The 22783-nt window shown below is 32.9% G+C and overlaps 1 protein-coding gene across 3 annotated transcripts; it reads left to right on the top strand.

Moving 5' to 3' along the window:
- The first annotated feature begins 3742 nt into the window (after positions 1–3742).
- LOC128171411 (uncharacterized) lies at positions 3743–14940 on the top strand. Of its 3 annotated transcripts, XM_052837207.1 has the most exons (8): positions 3743–3895; positions 5015–5121; positions 5275–5377; positions 6243–6319; positions 7042–7184; positions 7552–7584; positions 9345–9492; positions 9756–9889. In XM_052837207.1, the coding sequence occupies exons 2-7, from the start codon at positions 5119–5121 to the stop codon at positions 9490–9492; spliced, it is 507 nt and encodes a 168-aa protein (XP_052693167.1). In that variant the 5' UTR covers positions 3743–3895; positions 5015–5118; the 3' UTR covers positions 9756–9889. The 3 variants fall into 3 exon arrangements, with proteins under 3 accessions (XP_052693167.1, XP_052693168.1, XP_052693166.1); XM_052837208.1 differs by lacking the exon at positions 7552–7584; XM_052837206.1 differs by lacking the exons at positions 3743–3895; positions 5015–5121; positions 5275–5377; ... (1 more) ...; positions 7042–7184; positions 7552–7584 and adding exons at positions 10437–10549; positions 12040–12161; positions 12619–12792; positions 13638–14940 and having other exon boundaries at positions 9383–9492; positions 9756–9884.
- The last annotated feature ends 7843 nt before the right edge of the window (positions 14941–22783 follow it).

A 22783-nucleotide genomic window follows, 5' to 3' on the forward strand; every position in this document is an offset into this window, starting at 1 on the left:
TTAGAGAAAAAAAAATCCGGATCCCCGCCTGATACGTCCGCCTCCATGTACATTAGAATTACATGTACGTTGACCATTATATGTAAACATTAACTTAATCGGCTATGTTATGTGACGATAACGTTTTTTATCAATGTATTTGCAGGATAGGTAACAAATAATAGCCTATTTGTTGATTTTCGCACTGGTTATTTGAGATAATTTGCCGCCATCTTCTATGCATTCCCCACACCACACACAGTTTCTTTATTTGGTGTTCTGTGTGTATGGCGACAAATTGGTAAATTTGCACGTCTCGCCCCTTGTAGCTATCACCCTGATTACATTTTATCTGGCTAAGTGTAATGTAGTAGTATATTAAGTACACACATCTTTGCAGTGCTTATTTACATCTTTAGAGAGTTACTTACATACAAAGTAAACTTTTGTATGATTTATCTGAAATTATTGTCAATTTTGATGCGTTGAAGGGGGGGGGGGGGGTAGGAAACTACAGAGACACTCAACTTGGGTGTGATACATATGCCTGTCTATACCTCCTATTCTTTCTTGTTGATATATCAATAAATGAATTATAACAAACTACAACAATAGATTTTAAAAAATTCATGCATAATCAAATTCTTAAAATTTTACTGTTCTCTGCACAAGAAATCGGCAATGTGAACAAATTGGCACCCTATTATCCCTACCTTTAATTGTACAGAATATGTATCCTTCTATATTGAAAACAATGCTAAAAGTAAGACTCATAAGAGGTTGTTTACTCAAGAAAAGGGAAAACAATTGTATATATATTAATAATTCCGTATGATGTGATAATATGACCGCGTAGATTTTACGGTGCTAAGGTATTCTTCTGGATCTGCATCGGTCGTGTGCAGTACAAACCGGGTGAGGGAATGTTGGCGTAAAAGGAACAAGTTATAAGGTTGAGGCGCGCTGTGGGCCGTAAGTTAAAAACGAAGATTATGTATGCCGTATTCCCAAGGGTCCACCAATATGCAATTCCAGAGAAGTAAAACCAAGTGATGAAAGATTCCGTATTTATTATCAATCGAGTTTAAAAGATGAACAATAACAAACAAATAAGCGACACAGACGGAAGTGGCCGGTAATGCGTCAGGCCTCCGAACTAAAGATTGACAAATACAATTCAGTATATATAAGAATCTAAACAATGAGTAAAAGTGACAATTTGATGACATCAAATGAATTGAGTGAAAGATTCACAGGTATTATGTAATAAGATTAACTCAATGAGTCTTTAATGGCCCGGAGATAAAAGGCATATAATTACGCAATGTTGTTTCAAGAGATTAGTAGTTCTTGGGAGAAACATCTGTCTGATTTGTAATTACAATTATTAAAGAGTCTTTCAGGTGTCAATGGCTAATTCACTTTGTTAACACTAAATTCCAAGAATATATGACAACACAAAAGTTGTATTTGAAAAGTAAAGTACGAAATAAAGATATTTATAGAACAGTCAATTTTGCACTGTGATAATAATATTTCAATGATTAGTTTATAATCATAGTACTAGTGTATGCCTGTATACATAAAAAACGATAACTAATGCTTATATTTATTTGTGAAACCTGGACTGATTATTTATATTTAGATTAAAACGTATTTTAGATACTAATCTTCATGCGCGGAGGAGGTCTATAAAGGAGGGGGTCAGGGGGTCTGGACTTTCCTCGGAAAAATTGAAGCTTAATATACATAGTAACATTATTGAAAATTTGCCTAGGACCCCCCCTACCAAAAAACAATTGGCTCCGCTTATAAATGAAGCTTTCTACCATAACCGCATTTGTACACAAAAAGGGTGAATAAAGCCGGGGTTTAAACTATTGGTGGTGAAATACCCCAGGGTTCAAACGCATCAGGTGGAAATGCACAAGGGCAAACAAAATCACATAGATCTGCGAAACACACTGCATTATTACTATTCTACTTGAATATTCTGTGTAAAAATAAATACAAACAATTATTTAGTTAGCTAGGGAGAAGTGAACATAGCAGTTATTTGTATATAAGAGCATGTACTAATAATCTTTATTTAGAACAGTTTGATGTCGCTAGGATACGTGTTTTCAGATCCTTGATTTGATTGGTTAATTAGATCTTGAATCTCAAATTTCGAATCTCAAATCTCGTAGTTCGAATCTCGTATTTCGAATCTCGTATCTCGAATGATCCTTCTCGGCTTTCGTACCAAAGCGGGGTGTGACCCGATGTTCGTTCAGTTGGGCGATGTCATTAATCTTTAAAATGGAACATAATTCGGTGTCTTTCTAAATGTACATTACTACATTTAACAATTACTTATCAAGTGTGTTTTTTAATTCGATATATTTCTTCCGAAATTCCAAAACATCGGATCCAAAGTATAATATAATGTATGTAGCAATTACAAAACAAATGTTAAAAAATTCATCCCCCCCCCACCCCAGATCTCTGCCAATGGATGAGTTCATTCCTTGCTTGAACGGTAAAGCAGGATTTCACGCCAACATGTCTCATTCATAGTTTTTGCGCGCCGATTAGTTGACGAGTCCGTTGTGATCATGCAAATACCCCAGAGCACATCACAGGCACGTAGCATCGGGGGTTGGGGTGAGGGAGGCTGCTTTCCCCTCCCCTCTTTTTTGACAGCTGGCACTTTTCTTAACTTTATAGGATAAATTGAAATATCATGGATTTGCCTCCCCCCTCCACTTTTGTAGGAGCATGCAATAATGAAACTGCAAATAAGGAATTCTAATTGAATTGAAGTTACAGTTAGGGTTTTTGTAATGAATTTGAGAATTTACCCTTTTTTAATTGCTTGTCAAGATGATTTTGATGAAGCTGCCCACACACATTCAAAAAAAAAATACGTTTTTGTATACCCTCTCATATTTCATAAGGTTGGAAGTTTTTAAAAATGCCTTTCAGTTACATGTATGTAGCAATTTTGCAATTAATATAACAAATACAATTTGAAAAAAAACGACTAATAATTATACTCTTTAGCTTTCAAGTTTACATGAACTTACATGATATGTGTGCATATGTGCATTATAAATTTATGATCAGCAGCGAAAATTAAAATTCATTTCCGATAAGATAGCCTAATTGATACATGCATGCTTAAATTAAATAATTTCATTTAGTCAGGCAAGCTTTTTGGAAAGCTATTACTTGTAAAATATTGAGGTTTTGGTCAGAAAATTATCATGGTACTTAACTTTGCTAAATATTAAATTTTACTGTTCTTAATTATCTAAGGACACACGAGACGGTCCTCAATTTTATATAATTTTCCTTGATAAATTATTCCTTATTTATTAACATTTAAACCTGTTAATTTCCAAATATTCAAGGTTTATTACCAGGCTATTTTTAGAGCTATAATATTTAGAATTTTCCTTAAAATAGCATGCAAAATGCATTTGAATGCTTATAAATAAAGTCATAGTATATATTTTCAATTGAACACTTTATATCTAAATTAAAAAAAAGTATCATATAACAGGAAAATATAATTATGGAATCACTTGGTGGAAATCTTCACATTGAGGAAATAGGAAAAAATAGAAAATAATGGAAGATAGGTCGGGTCTGACCGTAAAGTGTGTTAAGTCAATGTAGTTCGTTATTGTTGCTCAGGTGAGCGATGTGGCCCATGGGCCTCTTGTTTTAAAAATTCAAATAAATTTTTATTAAACTTTGCAGGCAGCAACAGTTGAATGAGGAGTCAAGGAAGCAAGAGGAACAGATGAGACACAACACCGTAGTGATGATGGAGATGCAGGACACGATCAACGAGTTACAACGGGAGTTAACTGCCCTTGGTAAAGCCTCCAGTCGATCAAGACCTCCCTCTGAAGGAGTGGGGCAACAGGTAAAACAAATATTCCTTTTAAAGGAATGATCGGTAATAATGATATATTGATAGCTAGAAGCAATCAACATGATCAGTTTTTTGTAAAATAATTAAAAAAGTACTGTATTTTTACATAATATAGAATATTTTGAATCTGTACACCATTATTTTATCATTATAAACCGTCAACAAAGTTAATTTCGTAATAAATTTGGGGAAAGCAGTTCGTAAACTTGTTGTCTAGTTTTATATTTTTAACGTAACTATTAAATGTTAATGTATCTTCTTCTTTAGAATACTGAGTAGGGCTCTTCATAGATCATTAACACGTATAGAAAGAATGAATTGTTTTAAAATAATTTAATGCGACTGAAAAACATTGAATGCCATCATAACTTGCTATTGAGGTCGCATTATAACGTTACCTTGTTTATAAATCAAGCCGTCTTCCTCGCTTCTATTATGCAACATCAATAGATCGACGTCAGTTCATGGATCATCTTCTTATGATTGAGGTCAGTTCATCGAGGTCAACTGCATTACTGAATGAATCTTTCGATCGAAATTCTCACGCGTGAGACAAAATGTGCATTTTGAATTAACAGGTCGAACTGTATTATATGTATGTTTGCATCTCTTTAGGTAAATGAATTAAAATAAAACTGAGTAAAATGTAACATAACTACTAAACCAAACTTCAAGTTTTTATTGAAACTACTTATGCAAGCGGAATGTGTGCGCACGTGGAAGCATTTGCCGGATGCCTCATACGGACACAATAGCGAAGCCGATCACAATCTCTCTCTCTCTCTCTCTCTCTCTCTCTCTCTCTCTCTCTCTCTCTCTCTCTCTCTCTCTCTCTCTCTCTCTCTCTCTCTCTCTCTCTCTCTCTCTCTCTCTCTCTCTCTCTCTCTCTCTCTCTCTCTCTCTCTCTCTCTCTCTCTCTCTCTCTCTCTCTCTCTCTCTCTCTTAATGCTGCTTAACTTGAATTTAAAGGAACTGTTGTTTGTCTGATAAAAGGATAACTCCTGCATGAATTTTATCATCCATTATATTTTAATTATACATGTATGTTTATTGAAAGTATGTAATATTTTTTTTGTTTAAAAATTCTGATCTTGATTGTTTATTTTTTAGCAAACCCCAGAGTCAGCCATTATGTTTACAAGGCTGGACTCAGAAAGGAATGCCAAAATTTGAAGCGAGCTGTCAACGACGAGAGATTAGATACAAACAAATACATGGTACTGGTATCAATCCAGAAAATAGATATTAACAAAATGGCGACAACCATCAAGATCTCTGAAGTGTTTTATTATAGACCAATATGAATCTACAGGATGATAGCCTATAGTTTACAGACTAGCAGTTAGAGCCCTTACTTTGTGTTTCTGTAGGATGCGGTGACAACGATGGATGAATACGTCAGTCTGCCGGCAAAAAGACTAGGTCACCTGGTCAGGAAGTATGTCCATCACAGCAGGATGAAGGATATTGAAGGTACACAGCAACCTTAATATTGTAGTATTACTGCAATGATTATATGGTGATGTAACACTTAAGCTGTGAATGCTTATTTTTGGATGTGGTCGGTCCTATGACACACCAATGCGGTGCAGACAAATTGAATACCGCGCATTAGCGTGGTATGATAATTTGTCTTCATCGCATTGGTGTGTCATAGGACCGACGACATCCAAAATTAAGCATTCAATGTTTATATTTATATTCATACTGATTTTTTTTGTATGAAATATATGTGTATCATCGCTGTAAAGCTATTATATACGCTCTTAGTCAGGGATATGAAACATACATGGAACAGCCATATTAACATGTTATTTATTACACTACCGTGGCTTAAAAATAATGCCGGCAAATTTCTAGAGAAAAGTCTTTTTAATTAAGGAGTAGATATAATTTAATAATTTTTTTTAGAAGTACATATCAAATTGGTAAAGTTGAACGTTTCATTTAATCTTACAAAAATAAATATGTATACTCAAAACACGTGAAGACGTCTATAGTTGTGCTCATGGCGCATGGATTAGCAAAGGGTATTCATAGGAAGTTGAACATCGCAGATTTCCAATGCAAACATAAGGGGAAATATGCACTAAATGTAAAAATAGAAGGATGAAGGGGATTAAAGGCATGCAGCCACCTTAATATTGTAGTGTTATTGTAATTATTCTATTGTAAATACATTTAGGCAATCAATTTGATATCATCAATCTTATAACACAGCAGGCCATGCAGACAAATTGAATACTGTGCGTTAGTGCAGTATGATGGTTTTGATGTTGTTGTACATAATTTTTATGTTGTTTAATGTCATATCAACATATTTACTGCTCTATTACAGAAAATGTTAAGAAGAGCAAAGGTCTGGATGAAAATGTGTTTGAATTTCTTGACAAAATGGAAGCGCTACAGAATAAAGTGAGATATAATAACTGTTGATGCAAATAATTATTTATCATTAAGAACTAATACAGGCAAGCAAGGATGTCATATTTTTGCAATTTGATGCAAAACAACTCAATCGCACATTTAAGTGCTTGGGTTGAATAAGAAATCTACAGTAATAGAAGACTTATTATTTAGAAAGAAAAAGTTATTTGTCCTTGTTTTAGAGAAAGCTGAGCTTTACGCATATAATGTATGTAAAAAAATTAGCATGCGACGAGGAGCTTCAAAACCAGATTTAATGTATAATTATTTACAGTAAAACAAAATCCCCTGACTGACAGTGACAGAGGTACTACATTTTTGCCGGGCAAATTGACATAGTCTTCGAATACTGTGCAATCATTAAAAATTTCAGGGGCCAATTTTCGTGGATTGATACAGGTTCAGGAGGACGTAATTTCGTGTATTCTCTTATACCAACAAAAGAAAATATGATTTTTTAACACTAATTTTTTAATTCGTGGAGGATTTTATTTTGTGGATAAACGGTACCCACGAATACCACGAAAATTGAACCACCACGAAATATATTGATCCCACAGTATGATGTAATAACAACTGTTTTATTACCTAACAACTAAAAGGTTGCCAAATTATTTCAATTTGTCCTATAATAGAGCAGTACTACAGGTATTGTGACAAAACTGATTGAAATGTTCATGCATCATTTTATCTGTCTTCTATTTTTTCAGCGGGCTAAGCGCTTGGCGGACAAGATGGACGACATGGGCTCCGAGCAGATGCGACTCGCTAACCTCCTGATGGAAACTCTGGACTCAATAGAACAGGAATCAGGGATATTCCTCATCAAACCCATGTACTCTTACAGAGGGAGGTAAACAGAATAGTTACTTTATAAATGTTATATAGAAACCATGCAACCATAATATGGGATATTCCATATCAATCCAATGTACTCCTACAGGGGGAGGTAAATATAATTGACAATCTATAAATGTTATGTAGTGGCAGATGGGAGTAGTTGTATATAATATATAGAGCAAGAGTCTGAAATATTACTCATTAACCCAAGTACTTCTATCGAGGGTTTGGGGAGAGGGGGGGGGGGGTGTTAATACAATGAACAAGTGATGGAGAGAGGTAGATGGAAAAGTCAGTTAATTTCTTTTTAAAATGTAGTATTTTCCTCCATTGCTCTGTTAAATACTATAAAAACTAAGTTGTGTCTTTCTCTGATGCAGTCCTTTAGATGCAGATTACACCCAGCTGTTGGAGTAAGATGCATGACTTTATGCACATAGATTAACTTTTTGGTCATTTTAACAAATTTATTTGTCAATATTCAAATATATATTAATTTATTTAATTTTTTTCGTATAATTAAAATTTCAAGTTATTTATCAACTGTTAGACCTCCTGTGTACATTGTAGCACTGATATGCATGAACAAATATGTTTTCCTCAGGCAGTGAACAGCTTGTTAACTATTTTTTTGTCATTGCATATATATCATATCGCTACATTACAATTTGACTTAATTCCTGACATCTTTATCAGTCTAATTATAAAATATATTGTCATTCAAAAGCTTATATTATTCCGATACCTACTCTCAATGTGGTAGCTAGCTCCGCTCTATGGTACATTTATAAAGAGTTTTTACAATTATTTTTGCAAATTCTACCAATGAAGCAAAAATTAATGTATAAACTTGGCTAGGATCATTATAATTAAAACAAAACAACACTAAGCTGATATGCATAATTGGAAAATGTTGACTTATTTATTATTTCTGTACAATGGGTAGGGGTTAGGTCGAACTTCTAGATATTGATCATTTTTCAATATTTCAAAAATTGAATTCCCCTAATGACAAGGAGGACGAAAGGGGCAAAAATAAATCTGGGGCGAATATTTCCCTGTATACAGTATGTAAAGAAGAGATAATGTTGGATCAAAGAGACAATAGTAGTAATGAAGGACTGGGGAATCTCAGAATTTGTTATCAAAATTATCATTATCAAGTGGCTGGCAGCCTCAATGTGTGTAAATAGACACACCTTGGTTCAGAATGTTCATTAATTTTCTGATGTGTTTTTTTTAACGGTAGATATTCATATGGAGCATTGACACTCGAGCGGTAATTTAATTCTGCCGTGATGGGTGACACACTCTAAACTGCACCTTGGATGAAATATTGAGAATTTTTGTAAACTCAGTTCATGAATCACCTTAAATGAACATTAAAATATATTTTGTGAACACCCAGTTCCATTCACCTTAAATGAACAATCAAAGGTGATTTGTGAACGCACAGTTTTTGAGTCACATTGAATCAACAATTAAAGATATTTTGTGAATACACGTCAGCTCTAGTCATTTATAATCGATCATCTTCACAGCTACTTTCATTTTCCATAATTAACCACAACTACTTTCATTTTCAAAACATACTTTAAATTTGACAATCATGGCCACATTATTGTGTGCAAAGGTACAGATGCATTGATCATATACTTATCTAAGTCTTGGCATGCCTCAAGTTTTACTTGAACTTGGATCTTGAAGCATATTTAATCCCAATCCTCCAACTGCAATGGCACATTACTCAATATGACTGGATTTTACTGATAGCTTATCAAAAAACTACAGAAATAATTCGAAACAGTTTATTTCATTGTTGCAAGACAGATAACCATTTATATTTCAAATGACTCCATATTATAATGAAACTTTTTCAATGTCATACATTGGGAAATGTAAGAATTCATTCTTGTTGATATTGTAATATATAGAAAGGATTATCAAATGCACTGAAAGCATTCCAAAATCAATCATTAACAACTTAATTGTAATAATGAGAGACATAATATGTCTGTATGTAATTCGTGGCAGGTAATAAGGAATTGAAACAATTTATGTCCAATGATATTACTTGTGTATATCTCCCTGTAATTTGTTCTATATATGTGACTATTTGTGTATGAACTGTGACTTTATCACTGTTTGCTACATTTATCTGTCTGTTTGTTAGGGAGATAAAGGAGCGTTATGCGGGGAAGCTTACCCGCCCCACACGACCTCACCACTGGACCGTGTCTCCGTCCCGGGAGATGAGCTCCTTTGCCCCCGCCCCCACCCCCGCCTCTAACATCCGAGGAATCACCAGACAGCTACACTAGGTCAGTCACCAGCTGTTGATTGTTAAAAATAAAAAAGTTTTTAATATTATAGCAAGAAGATAATATCAAAGAGCAACATATTGGGTATTTTTTATATTCACAAAATGATACGCTAATCTGTGAAGGTTCTTTGATGATTTTTGTTTTGCATGATGTTGGTTTGTTTTTAGAATACAACACGATATGACAATGATATACTAGGCTGTCTTTGTTCTGTACAACATCATATAACATTGTAACACTGAGGCCGTCTATTTCTGTAGAATTTGGACCCCCCTCAGCAGCCACTGTTCAGGAGGGAGATTCCCCGCCCCCTGGAAGGAGATGAGACCGGGCTGATGGGATCCTCCGCTCTGAACTATAACACCGCCGTACAACGACAGACATGGAATGTAAGTTGTAGTTAGGTTCATTTTTGTATAAACATACACTTTCTTTTAACACAGCTCTGACTTTTACTGCCCTCATATAGTGACAGCCATTGAATTTGAGTAGTGGTATTAAAGTTGTTGTATTTTATTTAAGTTGTTGTATTTGTATTTGAGTTGTTGTATTTGAATTGTTGTAATAGGCAAATAATAACACATCAAACTGGAATTTAAGGTTCTCTACTAACTGAACGAGCTATATGGTACCACTATTTAAACTGCTCTGAAGGTCACATATATTTCTTTCAGAAATAAAAAACATTGTTGAAAAGTTTTCAGAGATATGAATTTGGTTGGTCACATGATCAAATGCAATATTTATATTTTTTTCCCCAAACAAAAATATTGGTTTTTGTGGATTTTAGTGACAATCATAGTGTAGTAATGTTGTAAAAATAGATACAGTTTTGATTCATTGGTACAATTACCTGAGATTGCAGATTAACACAAAGATGATGCTTTATCTCACATGTACACTGAGACGGGTTAAGTAATTTTTTTCTTATGGAATTTCAGATGAGTACATCGCTTGTCAAGGGCGATCCCTCTGATCCAATGAACTCCATGAACACACCACGCATCCTAGAGCTGGATATAAACAGGATGCTGATTGGTCAGAACACAATCAGGTAAATGAGGGGTCTACAGGACGCATGAGAATATACATGTTTGAAGTTATGAATATCCTATAACTGTTTGGCGGTAAATTGCTTTTAAACTGCCTAGGAAAGGACTATGTGCGGTATGGTCAAATATCTGCCCCCGATTTCAACCAATTTTTAAATTGTATCGTATTGCAAACAAATGAAAATCTTCTCATTTTTGCTCTATATTTTGCATTCGGAAGTATAGAGCGCAGGTCTGCTCAAGTGCGATTTTAACATATGTTTTTCTTCAGATAGTTATACACATTATACTAAAAAATGGTACTTGAGCAAGCCTGCGCTCGATGTTTCCTAATCGAAAAACCATCGGAAAACACCCATATTTTGCCACAAATCATCAATTTATCAAAATAATGCAATCTTCATGACGTCATTTCTACATTATGACGTCACTGTGGTAATAACCCTTTACACATTTATTTCCAACATGATTTTTACTATCTCTCACCTTATTTTTAAAGCTCTTTCTTAAACTTTGATTTTGGGGGCAAAAAATGCATAAAACCGCACTTAGTCCTTTGAAAAACTTTGAGCAATTTTGACAAAAATGATTGGTATTTTTCATTGTTAACTTTGATTAGAAAAAAAAAGCTTAAAAAAACGAAGTTGTAAAAATTATCTTTTCTTAATTGATTTGTACTTAATCTTTTTATTTAAGTTGCTTATTTGATTTTTTGTTTTATGATTATTTAATGTGTAGATGATTCAATATAACATACATCCTACATTAGGCAAGGATGTCACTGTATTGTTATCATACCCAGTACTAAATATTGATAATCTTGTATATAGCTGTGGTACAGTCATGATAACACAGTGTTTGTCATACACAGTACTAAGTATGGATCATGTTGTATATAGCTGTGGTACAATCAGGGTAACACTGTTTTTGTCATACCCAGTACTAAGTATGGACCATGTTGTATATAGCTGTTGTACAATCAGAGTAACACTGTTTTTATCATACCCAGTACTAAGTATGGATCATGCTGTATATAGCTGTGGTACAGTCAGGGTAACACTGATTTTGTCATACACAGTACTAAGTATGGATCATGTTGTATATAGCTGTGGTACAATCAGTGTAACACTGTTTTTGTCATACACAGTACTAAGTATGGATCATGTTGTATATAGTTGTGGAACGATCAGGGTAACACTGTTTTTGTCATACACAGTACTAAGTATGGATCATGTTGTATATAGCTGTGGTACAATCAGGGTAACACTGTTTTTGTCATACACAGTACTAGGTATGGACCATGTTGTATATAGCTGTGGTACAATCAGGGTAACACTGTTTTTGTCATACACAGTACTAAGTATGGACCATGTTGTATATAGCTGTGGTACAATCATGGTAACACTGTTTTTGTCATACACAGTACTAAGTATGGACCATGTTGTATATAGCTGTGGTACAATCAGGGTAACACTGTTTTTGTCATACACAGTACAAAGTATGGATCCCCGGGCCTGACGGACGACCGGCTAATCAACGCCTCACAGAACAACCTCAGGTCTTATGTCACCGTCAACCGACCCACCAACACAAATAGGCCAAGGTCATTTACAGGTAGGTCAAGGTCACGTATTATATTAATCGACCCATACTGGCAAGAAAGGTTATTCATATGTCTTATGTCACTGTTAACCAACCCACCCTCACAAATTGACAAAGGTCATTCAAAGGTAGATCAAGGTCAAAGTCTTATGTACTTGTAAAGTTAAAATGACAATAACATTCAAGGTCATGAACTGATAGACTGTGTCAATGTCATTGTATCAGTAAAAAATGAAGTGTTGAGCATTCACACTAAATGGATTTTATAATGATCATTTAGAGAATTACAATTGAAATTACAAATTGCGACAATTGGAAAGGGATTTAGCATAATTATGACATAGATTTTAAACAAAAAATGAGATGATAACAAATATGAGTAATTATATGTTCCTTGGTCGATATTTTGTCATCAGATCTATAAATCGTGTATTGACCTAATCAGAACGCTATTATATTATATATCTAGGTTCTAAAGACGTGCCGACTACCACCCCAGTATCTCGAGCCGTGACCAACAGTGCAGGGAACAAGCGAGTCCGACTCAGCGACTCTGAGATGTCGACTCGGCGGTCCATGTCCAACACTCCCCCTCTACCTCCAATCTCTGGTCAGGACGTCACGGAGCAGGGACCATTCAAAGGTGGGTATTCTTTCACTCCATTTGGTTAACAAAGGTGGGTATTTTCTCACTCCATTGGTTAATAAAGGTAGGTTATCTCTCACTATATTGGTTAACAAAGATGGGAATTCTTTCATTCCTTTGGTTAACAAAGGTTGGTATTCTCTCACTCCATTGGTTAACAAAGGTGAGTTATCTCTCACTCCATTGGTTAACAAAGGTAGGTGATCTCTCACTCTATCGGTTAACGGGTTGAGGAAAGCTGACTTAAATTCATAAATACACATAGTATCCCTTTTATCTCGGACTAATGTCATGTTAATTGTCAATTTCTCCTGCTACGCTCATCATTACACATCCCCTATATCAGACAGAGAGCACTATTCTTGCTTCACCAGTTTAAGGTGTTTCATTTACCTGAGCATGTTACATTAGACAAAAGGGTTACATGTATGTAACATGTAGATTGAAGGGTTGATTAGATATTAATATACTGTGTAAGTTAATTACAGTGTAATCCACATTTTTTATCACATTACTAGTGTACATTGTACATTGCTTCAAAATAGCATGTTACATGAATCAACATGTAACAATTATGTGTTATTACTCATGTTCATGTATTTGGCCTATTTTGTAAACATAATGTTGCATCATTGGAAAGCAAATTAAGAGAAACATGTTACTTACACATTTGTGTATTTATTGTATATATGATTAGTCCTTTCTGTGGTATATTTCACCTAATGACATCTACTGTAAAATAGATACCATATAAGAAGGCGTGAATAATGTATGAAACTATTGTATTGATACACCTGTATTTTTAAACCATGTGTAACATATGATTTTTTTTTAAATTTCAGAACCCCCTAGGAGCCCCCCTGGGTCATCACTGAGAGGATCCCCCACCCCCCAGCCTCACGTCAGAGAGATGATCTCTCCACTGAAGTAGAACGATAATTAGCATCTCATTAATAAACATTAATGTAAATCAGTTAGGGTGTGTGTTTAAATGAAACAGGGCATATTATTTTTAAAATATTTTTTTTAATAATAAAAAGGATTTTGATATTTTTAAAAATAATACTGTGTATTTTTATAAAGAAAATAATATGACTAAACAACAAACACATGTGCATTTAATCTTTCAATGTTTAAGATTATTTTTATTTTTTTTATTCACGCTCATTTTAACCTCTTTTGGGTGTATTCTTCGATAATGCAGTTTTTGATAAAAAAATTTCTTGTGATAAGATATGCCTGATATAGTAGTATGGGGGATTTTTACAACATTTGGGTGTTGACCTTTGACCTTTGAGGTCATTGGTCAAAGGTGAAATTAGTTTGATCTATGTACAGCAGTATGATGATATCCAGAGAATGTTTGCAAGATTGATATTTTCTTAGTGCTTTTTGTATTATTATTAAGACGTCTATAAGCGAATTTTGAGGAAGAAAAATGATTTGTTTCTCTCGAAAAACATTAGAACAAGCATGTTTTCTTGTATATTAGAAGTTTGATTTTTTTTGTTTTCGAATTATCAAAAAAATATTTGTTTTAAAATCAGAGTCAAGAACAATTCAGTTTTTTTTTTATTTGTTGTGGAAGGTCACCATAAACATTGAGAGCAATTACAAAAATGAAAGCAATTTTGGTCAGGTTTAATGAAAAATATTTTCCTGATAAAAAATTATACACTGTATTTTATTTTTTGAAGAATTTGTTTTATGCAGTCAGATTTTTTAAAAAAAAGTTTTTGTTATAATAGATATTAATTGTTTATCATTTTTATAACTGTCTGAAAAAGTCCAGAATCTGTGATATTTTTTGTTGCGTTTTACATTTACCAATTTAAGACAACCATCACTTCCTACAAGAAAAACTAATGATATTTCAAATACTGATAGATGATTTTGTAAAACTTAGGCAAGTTTTATCTCAAGCTACAAACATTTTTGTCTGTTCTTTCTGTAAACACATTACTTGAATGACACGTTGAACGTGTTTTCAGGCAACTCTAATTATTTCTGTTGTGAAGTGATATAAACTAGAGATGAAATCTGTTTGCGAGTGTTATATTAAGCCTTGCCATCATGTCCTTAGTATAATTGAACTAAATGCTTACTGTGATAAAATTGTCTTTTGAATAAAACTATCTTTTACTGCATTGTTTTGTTTATTAACAAAAATTCAAATGTTCATACGATTATTTTGTTACAAATAGCAACATATTCGATAAAGAAAAATACATTATTGTCAAAAGATTGCTTAATTGTTTGATATCATTCTTACGGGTTTGCAAAAACGTGCACATGCTGCTCGTCACTTTCCTCAACACCCGCAACTTAAACTGACCATTGTATGAGTATCATGGACTGTTATTTAGCTATCGATGATTATCTAAACATGGGTTTATGTTTCAATATAGGATAGTAAATGCAAACATTGTATATGTTACACATCATGTATGTATATGCAAAAAAATATGTAAGAACTTTAAAAAACGTCTTAATGAACACAACTCAACGATCTTATTTTGTTGACGGACATAATGGAGACACGGTACATGTTGACATTTATATAACGTTAAACTGTTTGTGGTCATCAAATCAAGCTTGTCTGCTGCGTAATTTGAATATAATGAATGTCCATGCAAACTTAATATAATTAATCATTAATAAGTCAGTAGGCATTGTTAAATAAAATTCTATAAAGTATTGCACGGTTGTATATAATAGATGATTGCATACAATATGATATATAAACTATCGATTAGACAATAATTAGACCATAATAAAGGTCATTTATACTTTGTGTTATCAACAAATCGTACAGTTCCCATCAGTAGTTTATAGTGATCACAGTTTTTCATTATCAACTTAATCTAACGTTCACCATGTATAAGTCAAATATGTTCCACTAAATTGTTTAAACGGTGTATAAATAAACGAAATTTTAAAATGTTTATTAATCTGTTTTCTTCATAATACTTGTTTAAATGAAACAAACAATATTTTTGTTGACAAGTAAAGTAACTCAGTATCGTATTTAACTTGAAATGCCAAAAGAGTTATTCCTCTTTCTATATGTTTTTGGATAAAAATCAAATTAAATAAACAACTTAATTTTATTATGTGTATCAAAAATCGGTTTCCTAAAAGTTTCATTAAATAGGTAAAGTGGAATATTTTTGCTATAATTTTTCAATGCTACATCAGGCTGCTTGTGTGTGCAACTATATCTTGTTCAAGATATTTTTTTTTCATACCTTTAGAATGCTTAATTTTTTTTTTTTCAATAAAACACAATAACATGTCAGTTTACACAATACAGTTGTTAAAACACATGTATGTGTACTTTTTTTTAACATAAAGTGACACTTTAAAGGTAGGTTATAATGACATAAATTGTATTCGTTTGATATACCTTAGAATAGAACATGTTCCCTTCTAAGAATAGGTCATCGTCTGAATTCCACTTCTTAGAACATTGTACTAATTGTAGATGCAATATGTGTGAAGTAGAAATCAATTCTTGATGAATAAGAAACATGTACCTTTTTGCGTATTTTACAGTCAGGCTATTATAGTATATTATAACTGACTAGTTGGTTAAAAAGGTTAATTTATACGTATTGAAAACAAACAAAAACGTCATCATTTAATAAGAATATAGAAAATATACTCTAATATGTCATTGTTATTAGAGGATATGTACGAAAAATAATAATATGTACGAGGGTTGCTGGAAAAGTTTGCGGACAAAGAAATTTACAGAAAATTACTGTCACAGAGTACTTATTAGGATGAAGTTTGTTTTAATAAATGACAATCAATTGAAAATAAGCATGTAAAAAATCACATGATTTTATTTTTTTAAATATAAAGCGATTTTTACTTTGCATGCATTAAATTTACGGAGCACCTTTTCATATTTCCATGACGTCAGGTGACGGTAAACAACTGGAAGGTAAACCTGTCACTCTTTTTCAAAGAAAACACCTTTCAGTTCCACACACTTTTATGTAATTTAACCCATTTATTATATGCACCTTCATACCATAATGTATCATGTTTTTGTATAATGTCTTTTGTGCCATATCGTAGATCATTCAAGTCCAAACATCTCTATTTAAGCCATTTCTACTTTACATAAGGAAATAAAGCGAAATCCATATGTGCATGATCCTGGCTGTATGGGGCTGGGGTGTTCAAAATATCAGTCATCCGTCTTTTAAACCCTTTATTCCAATTGTCAATAACAACTGAACATGGGGACAGGTTCAGAGATGCACACAGGACAGACAAACATCGAAGTCCCTGGTAACGGATGTATGTGCTAACCAGCACGAAGAGGACTATGTAAGTAAGTAAGTAAGTAAATATCGCAACTAACATTTCTTTACACGACGACAATTTTAAAAATTATGCCTTCTCCCCATCCTCTATACTTTTTTTTCACAAAGAGTTATTACAAAGAGAAATTTATCAATTCTTCTTCATCGTCAATTAATATGTATAGTTTAATGTTACATTACTTCCGGATGGACATTTCAGCCAATGTTTATTTTATTTGAAAGAAGATTACACGAGAGATATATCAAAGTTATGTGTCAAACTATTTAACATTTTTTCTCATGAAAACAATATAAAGAAAAACAAAACAAACTGTTGGAGTAGACATACTTATTTGTTCTCTTCCAAGTACCTCAATTTCATAAGAGTCACTCTGTCCTTGTAGTACCTCTAAGTGTAAATGTAAGACGTGCTAGAACTTCGTTATCACTGATATGTGATTTAAGTGGATAAAACCACAGAACTCAAGTGCGCTCTTTAAGGAAGAACATTCTTTGCGTCTCATCAAATGTATTTAGAATAAATTTGTTTCGGTCAAACCGATGTTCATTTTTATAGCAGATTGAAAAAGAATTATAATACAGAAATTTGTCCTATTATATGATTGAAATCGTTAAACAATTTAAGTAATAATTAGATATACAAACTAAAACTAAATTATTACAAAATAATTAAGCTTCGAAAAAAAGTGACTATATTGAACTTAAAAATAAATAGTTCTTTTACCAGTCATCATTCTTTGGTTTCAAAATGAACGAAAAATAAAGTATATCACGGTTAAGTTTCTGGATAATATTTGCTTTAATTGTTAAGGTGTGTCCATGTTTCCTGTTTTAATTTGGTTTTTTTTTATTCTATTTGCTTTTATGTTAAAGTGTGAATATTTTTCAAAGTGAAAGATAACAAAAAGTTTTATATTTTTTTTTAGCATATACCATTACAATAGTTGTTTGATATTTATATCACAAGCGTATTTAACCGAAAGTCAATAAATTTAAGGTAAATCTAAAAACAATATGGTTCTCGGCCATTTTTTAATACCACGCTCAGCAACTTTGGAAAAATTACCATGAATTAATTAACTTTTGCAGAATACATGTAACTGGATGTTTTCGTTTCACATTTAGCTTTCCACAGGAGATAAATCCATTTTCAATATACAAGATTTATAAGTATTGCTCAAGAGTTATTCCTCTTTTATTTACAAGTGTCTGCAGTATAACATTAAAGACAATTCCTATTCTAATTTACATATTTAGTACATACGTTTTATGACTAGTTACTAGTAGAATAAGGTTGTATTGGTACATATGTACATTTGAAATTATAAAATGTTATAAATATTAAGGTGTATTTTATTTAAATAAATGCTTTGTTATTTGAATAATCTTATTTATTTTCTCTGTCCTCTACTTTATCTAGTCACAAAATGATCAATGTATTCTGTCCTTAACTGTGTAGATGTCATCCACTAAACATGACACATTAACAAGGAACGTTTCAATTCATTGGCAAATAGGTCATTCATCCACTAAACATGACACATTAACAAGGTAAGTTTCAATTCATTGGCAAATAGGTCATTCATCCACTAAACATGACACATTAACAAGGTAAGTTTCAATTCATTGGCAAATAGGTCATCATCCACTAAACATGACACATTAACAAGGTAAGTTTCAATTCATTGGCAAATACAGACATCGTCCTCATCGTGAACTCTTACTTTGCTAATCATTAAATTGATTTTGTTTTATATTAGACAATGATTTTAACACGTTTTGCCTTTAGAGGGTGACTTTCGGTTTTCAACTGTAGTTTTAAATGTATGATCGCATGTTGTTTCTTTCAATTGATTCTGATAAGGGTTAAATTGTTTAACAATTTGCAATAATTTACGCTAATTAGCGTACCAAAATAGAATTTTCCAATTCGGTGATTTAAATAGACTCCATGGAAATTGTGACTGATAAAATTAAAGAAATCGTCTCTAGTTTCTCTAGAGTTCAAACTGGTTTTTTGCAACAAATCAACTTTTTCCAATGTTTATCGGATGGTTTAAATTCGAATTTATATTAAATACTTTTAACTGCGTTTCACTTAAACAGTATAATTTGCAGAAAGTTAATAACTTATGTACCTTAATGGAAAAATGAAAACATTTCTTTCTTTAAAAATTTTCTTAAAAAAACGGAATATATTCCTTTAAGTGCCACAGTGAAAAAAACCACGGCACACCAATTTGTTTCAATTTTTAACTACCTTTAAATCATTTGCGCTTTAGTTTTTCACACGCAAGTAACTCATTAATGACAAACAACGAATGGTATACATATTTTACCATTATGCCGATCATGACAATGAGCAACTTAAACAACAAGTGCGACCGGTTATCAGTGAATGCTTACTGGCCATTTGTACTTGATCCTCCATCTGATGTTTTAGATTTCCGCGTTTGCCTTGCTATAGATGTATATATCCGGTATTTTGTTGGATTTTGTTAGCATGGATAGTGTACATTTCTGCCATATTTCATACATATTTGTCTTACAGATAACATGGTTATACCTGTACAGGTACAATGTCTGTACACAAACAGATACCATGGTTGTACCTGTACAGGTACAATGTCTGTACACAAACAGATAACATAGTTATACCTGTACAGGTACAATGTCTGTACACAAACAGATAACATGGTTATACCTGTACAGGTACAATGTCTGTACACAAACAGATAACATAGTTATACCTGTACAGGTACAATGTCTGTACACAAACAGATAACATAGTTATACCTGTACAGGTACAATGTCTGTACACAAACAGATAACATGGTTATACCTGTACAGGTACAAAGTCTGTACACAAACAGATAACATGGTTATACCTGTACAGGTACAATGTCTGTACACAAACAGATAACATGGTTATACCTGTACAGGTACAATGTCTGTACACAAACAGATAACATAGTTATACCTGTACAGGTACAATGTCTGTACACAAACAGATAACATAGTTATACCTGTACAGGTACAATGTCTGTACACAAACAGATAACATGGTTATACCTGTACAGGTACAATGTCTGTACACAAACAGATAACATGGTTATACCTGTACAGGTACAAAGTCTGTACACAAACAGATAACATGGTTATACCTGTACAGGTACAATGTCTGTACACAAACAGATAACATGGTTATACCTGTACAGGTACAATGTCTGTACACAAACAGATAACATGGTTATACCTGTACAGGTACAATGTCTGTACACAAACAGATAACATAGTTATACCTGTACAGGTACAATGTCTGTACACAAACAGATAACATAGTTATACCTGTACAGGTACAATGTCTGTACACAAACAGATAACATGGTTATACCTGTACAGGTACAATGTCTGTACACAAACAGATAACATAGTTATACCTGTACAGGTACAATGTCTGTACACAAACAGATAACATAGTTATACCTGTACAGGTACAATGTCTGTACACAAACAGATAACATGGTTGTACCTGTACAGGTACAATGTCTGTACACAAATAAAACGTACGTGTGCTGATGTAGACAGAACATCCTCGAAGCTGGTAAATTATATTAAATTGAACATGAGTTATATTAGATTCTGAAAAATCCATAAGTCTGTCGTTAGTAAATTAAATTAAAGTAAATATATAAAATGGAGGAAGCCTACTCGGTTGTGTTTTGATATACATATTGAATTGATTTGATTTTTTGGTCGATTTAGTTTTTTGGGTTTTTTTGTTTGTTGTTGGTTTTTTTTTGGGGGGGGGGGGTTGTTTGTTTTTGTTTTGTTTTTTTGTTTCTTTTTTGTACCGATTTAGACAGAACCCCCTGGAAGTTAATAAATTATATCATGTTATAAAATGTTTATATTTAAAAATAAAAAAAAAAGTTTCTTCAAAATGTAATGTTAGATTATTTTAAACCCGGCCATACATGAGGCAATATTAAAACTGGAATTGGAAAGCACTCGCTCTATGTAGACCTTTTCATGACTAAATTATATGCCTTGAGCAAATCTGCTTAGAAGCTCTGTATCATTTTTTCTTCAATTTATTATCAGATGGCGTTTTCAAGTTGTTTGTCGCACATTGTCTCAGGATGAGAATACTCTGTACGAAAAAGATATGAAATGCGGGTACATGTATTTATTTATTTACATGGTGCACCTCCAACACCTCCAGCAATTTTTAAACAACTCGGATTTTTCTTCACTAATTTCATAAATTATGGTTAAAGCTGATAAAATTAGCATTAGAACAAACTGAATATAAATCAGCATAAATTTTGTATACCATCTGTACATTAAATGCGTTTGACACTGGACTTCCTTTCTGTGTCAAGGCTAATATGAAATTTAAATGAACTTGTTTGCAGGACTTGAAGCGCTTAAACTGATGTGGTGAGGTGAAAAAATAATGCAGACTATAAGAAGTCTACCATCATTACTGCAGGAAGGTGTGGGAATGTTTGTTCGCACATAACATTATATTTACATTCTACTGTGCTTCTTTCCATTAAATGCCTCTAAATGCAACACCTATTCACTGCGTATGAATTTACGAGTAATTTACATAAGTAGTTCTCAAACAGTGATTTTTATGTTATCGGTTAAAAATGTATTTCATGAATGTTGTCAAAACATCATGTTTTTTTATAATTATTCAACAAAAAAGTTGACTTTATAGTTGAAAGCAAAATTTCAAGAGTTATTTTTCATGGATTATATTTTCATGCTCGTCGATCTCAACTCAACAGTCTATGTAATAACCAGTTTAAACCGGTTTTATATAACAGCTGTTCTTGCTGTTACTCCCTCCGTGATCTGCACTTTATATCGATTTATTTAAGTAAACAATTGATTTCGTCAGTAAGGGAATGTAAATATAAGCATTAAATGATTTATTTTTGAGGTCGTCGTGGGTTATTCAATTTGACTGCTCACCTGACGGCAGTTATTGACACGACGACGTCACAAATAAATCATTCAATGCTTTAATATAGACACCTGGAAATATTGATATATGGGTGGTACATTTATTCATCCCTTTGAATTTTAAAATTTTTACAATATTTCCAGGAGAATACATTTTTATAGTATCTTGGAAATATAAACATCATAGAAACACCTTATTTTCCCCGGTGATAGTTATATGTTGAGTGCGGGTGTCCCATGTAACCCCGATTTTCGTCACTGGGTGAAATGTTAATAAATGGTGGTAATTTCATTCAAACTTATCTAGCTAACTCTCAACTTGTCTTTATTATTTTAATACTTCAAGATCAGATTGGAATAGGCTCTACCCATTTAAAATCCATGCCTCGAGCATGCACTTGTCTTAATTGCATTGTTTTCTTTGTTTATTGAGCTATGATTTAGTTTGTCTAAAAAAAATTATTGTCTAGCAATAAGAACATTAATAATTTGTAATACGTAATTATTAAAAGAGTTAATTTCTGATTTGAAACCAGAGTCTCTTTTTCATTCTCTAGATACATTAGAGTTTTTCTCAAAATTTTCGGGATTAAAAATCAACAGCTCAAAAACCAAGGTGGTTTGGATAGGCTCGAGAAAGTTCTCAGATCAGGTTTTTCACCATACCCGATGGA

The sequence above is a fragment of the Crassostrea angulata genome, chromosome 2 (assembly GCF_025612915.1).
Source record: "Crassostrea angulata isolate pt1a10 chromosome 2, ASM2561291v2, whole genome shotgun sequence".
In the NCBI taxonomy this organism is placed as follows: Eukaryota; Metazoa; Mollusca; class Bivalvia; order Ostreida; family Ostreidae; genus Magallana; species Magallana angulata.

Coding starts and splice junctions, on each gene's coding strand:
- LOC128171411 (XM_052837206.1), top strand. CDS start 9,831: ATGGGATCCTCCGCTCTGAACTATAACACCGCCGTACAACGACAGACA. Junction 10,550..12,039: donor ATTGGTCAGAACACAATCAG/GTAAATGAGGGG, acceptor TGTCATACACAG/TACAAAGTATGGATCCCCGG. Junction 12,793..13,637: donor GGAGCAGGGACCATTCAAAG/GTGGGTATTCTT, acceptor TTTAAATTTCAG/AACCCCCTAGGAGCCCCCCT.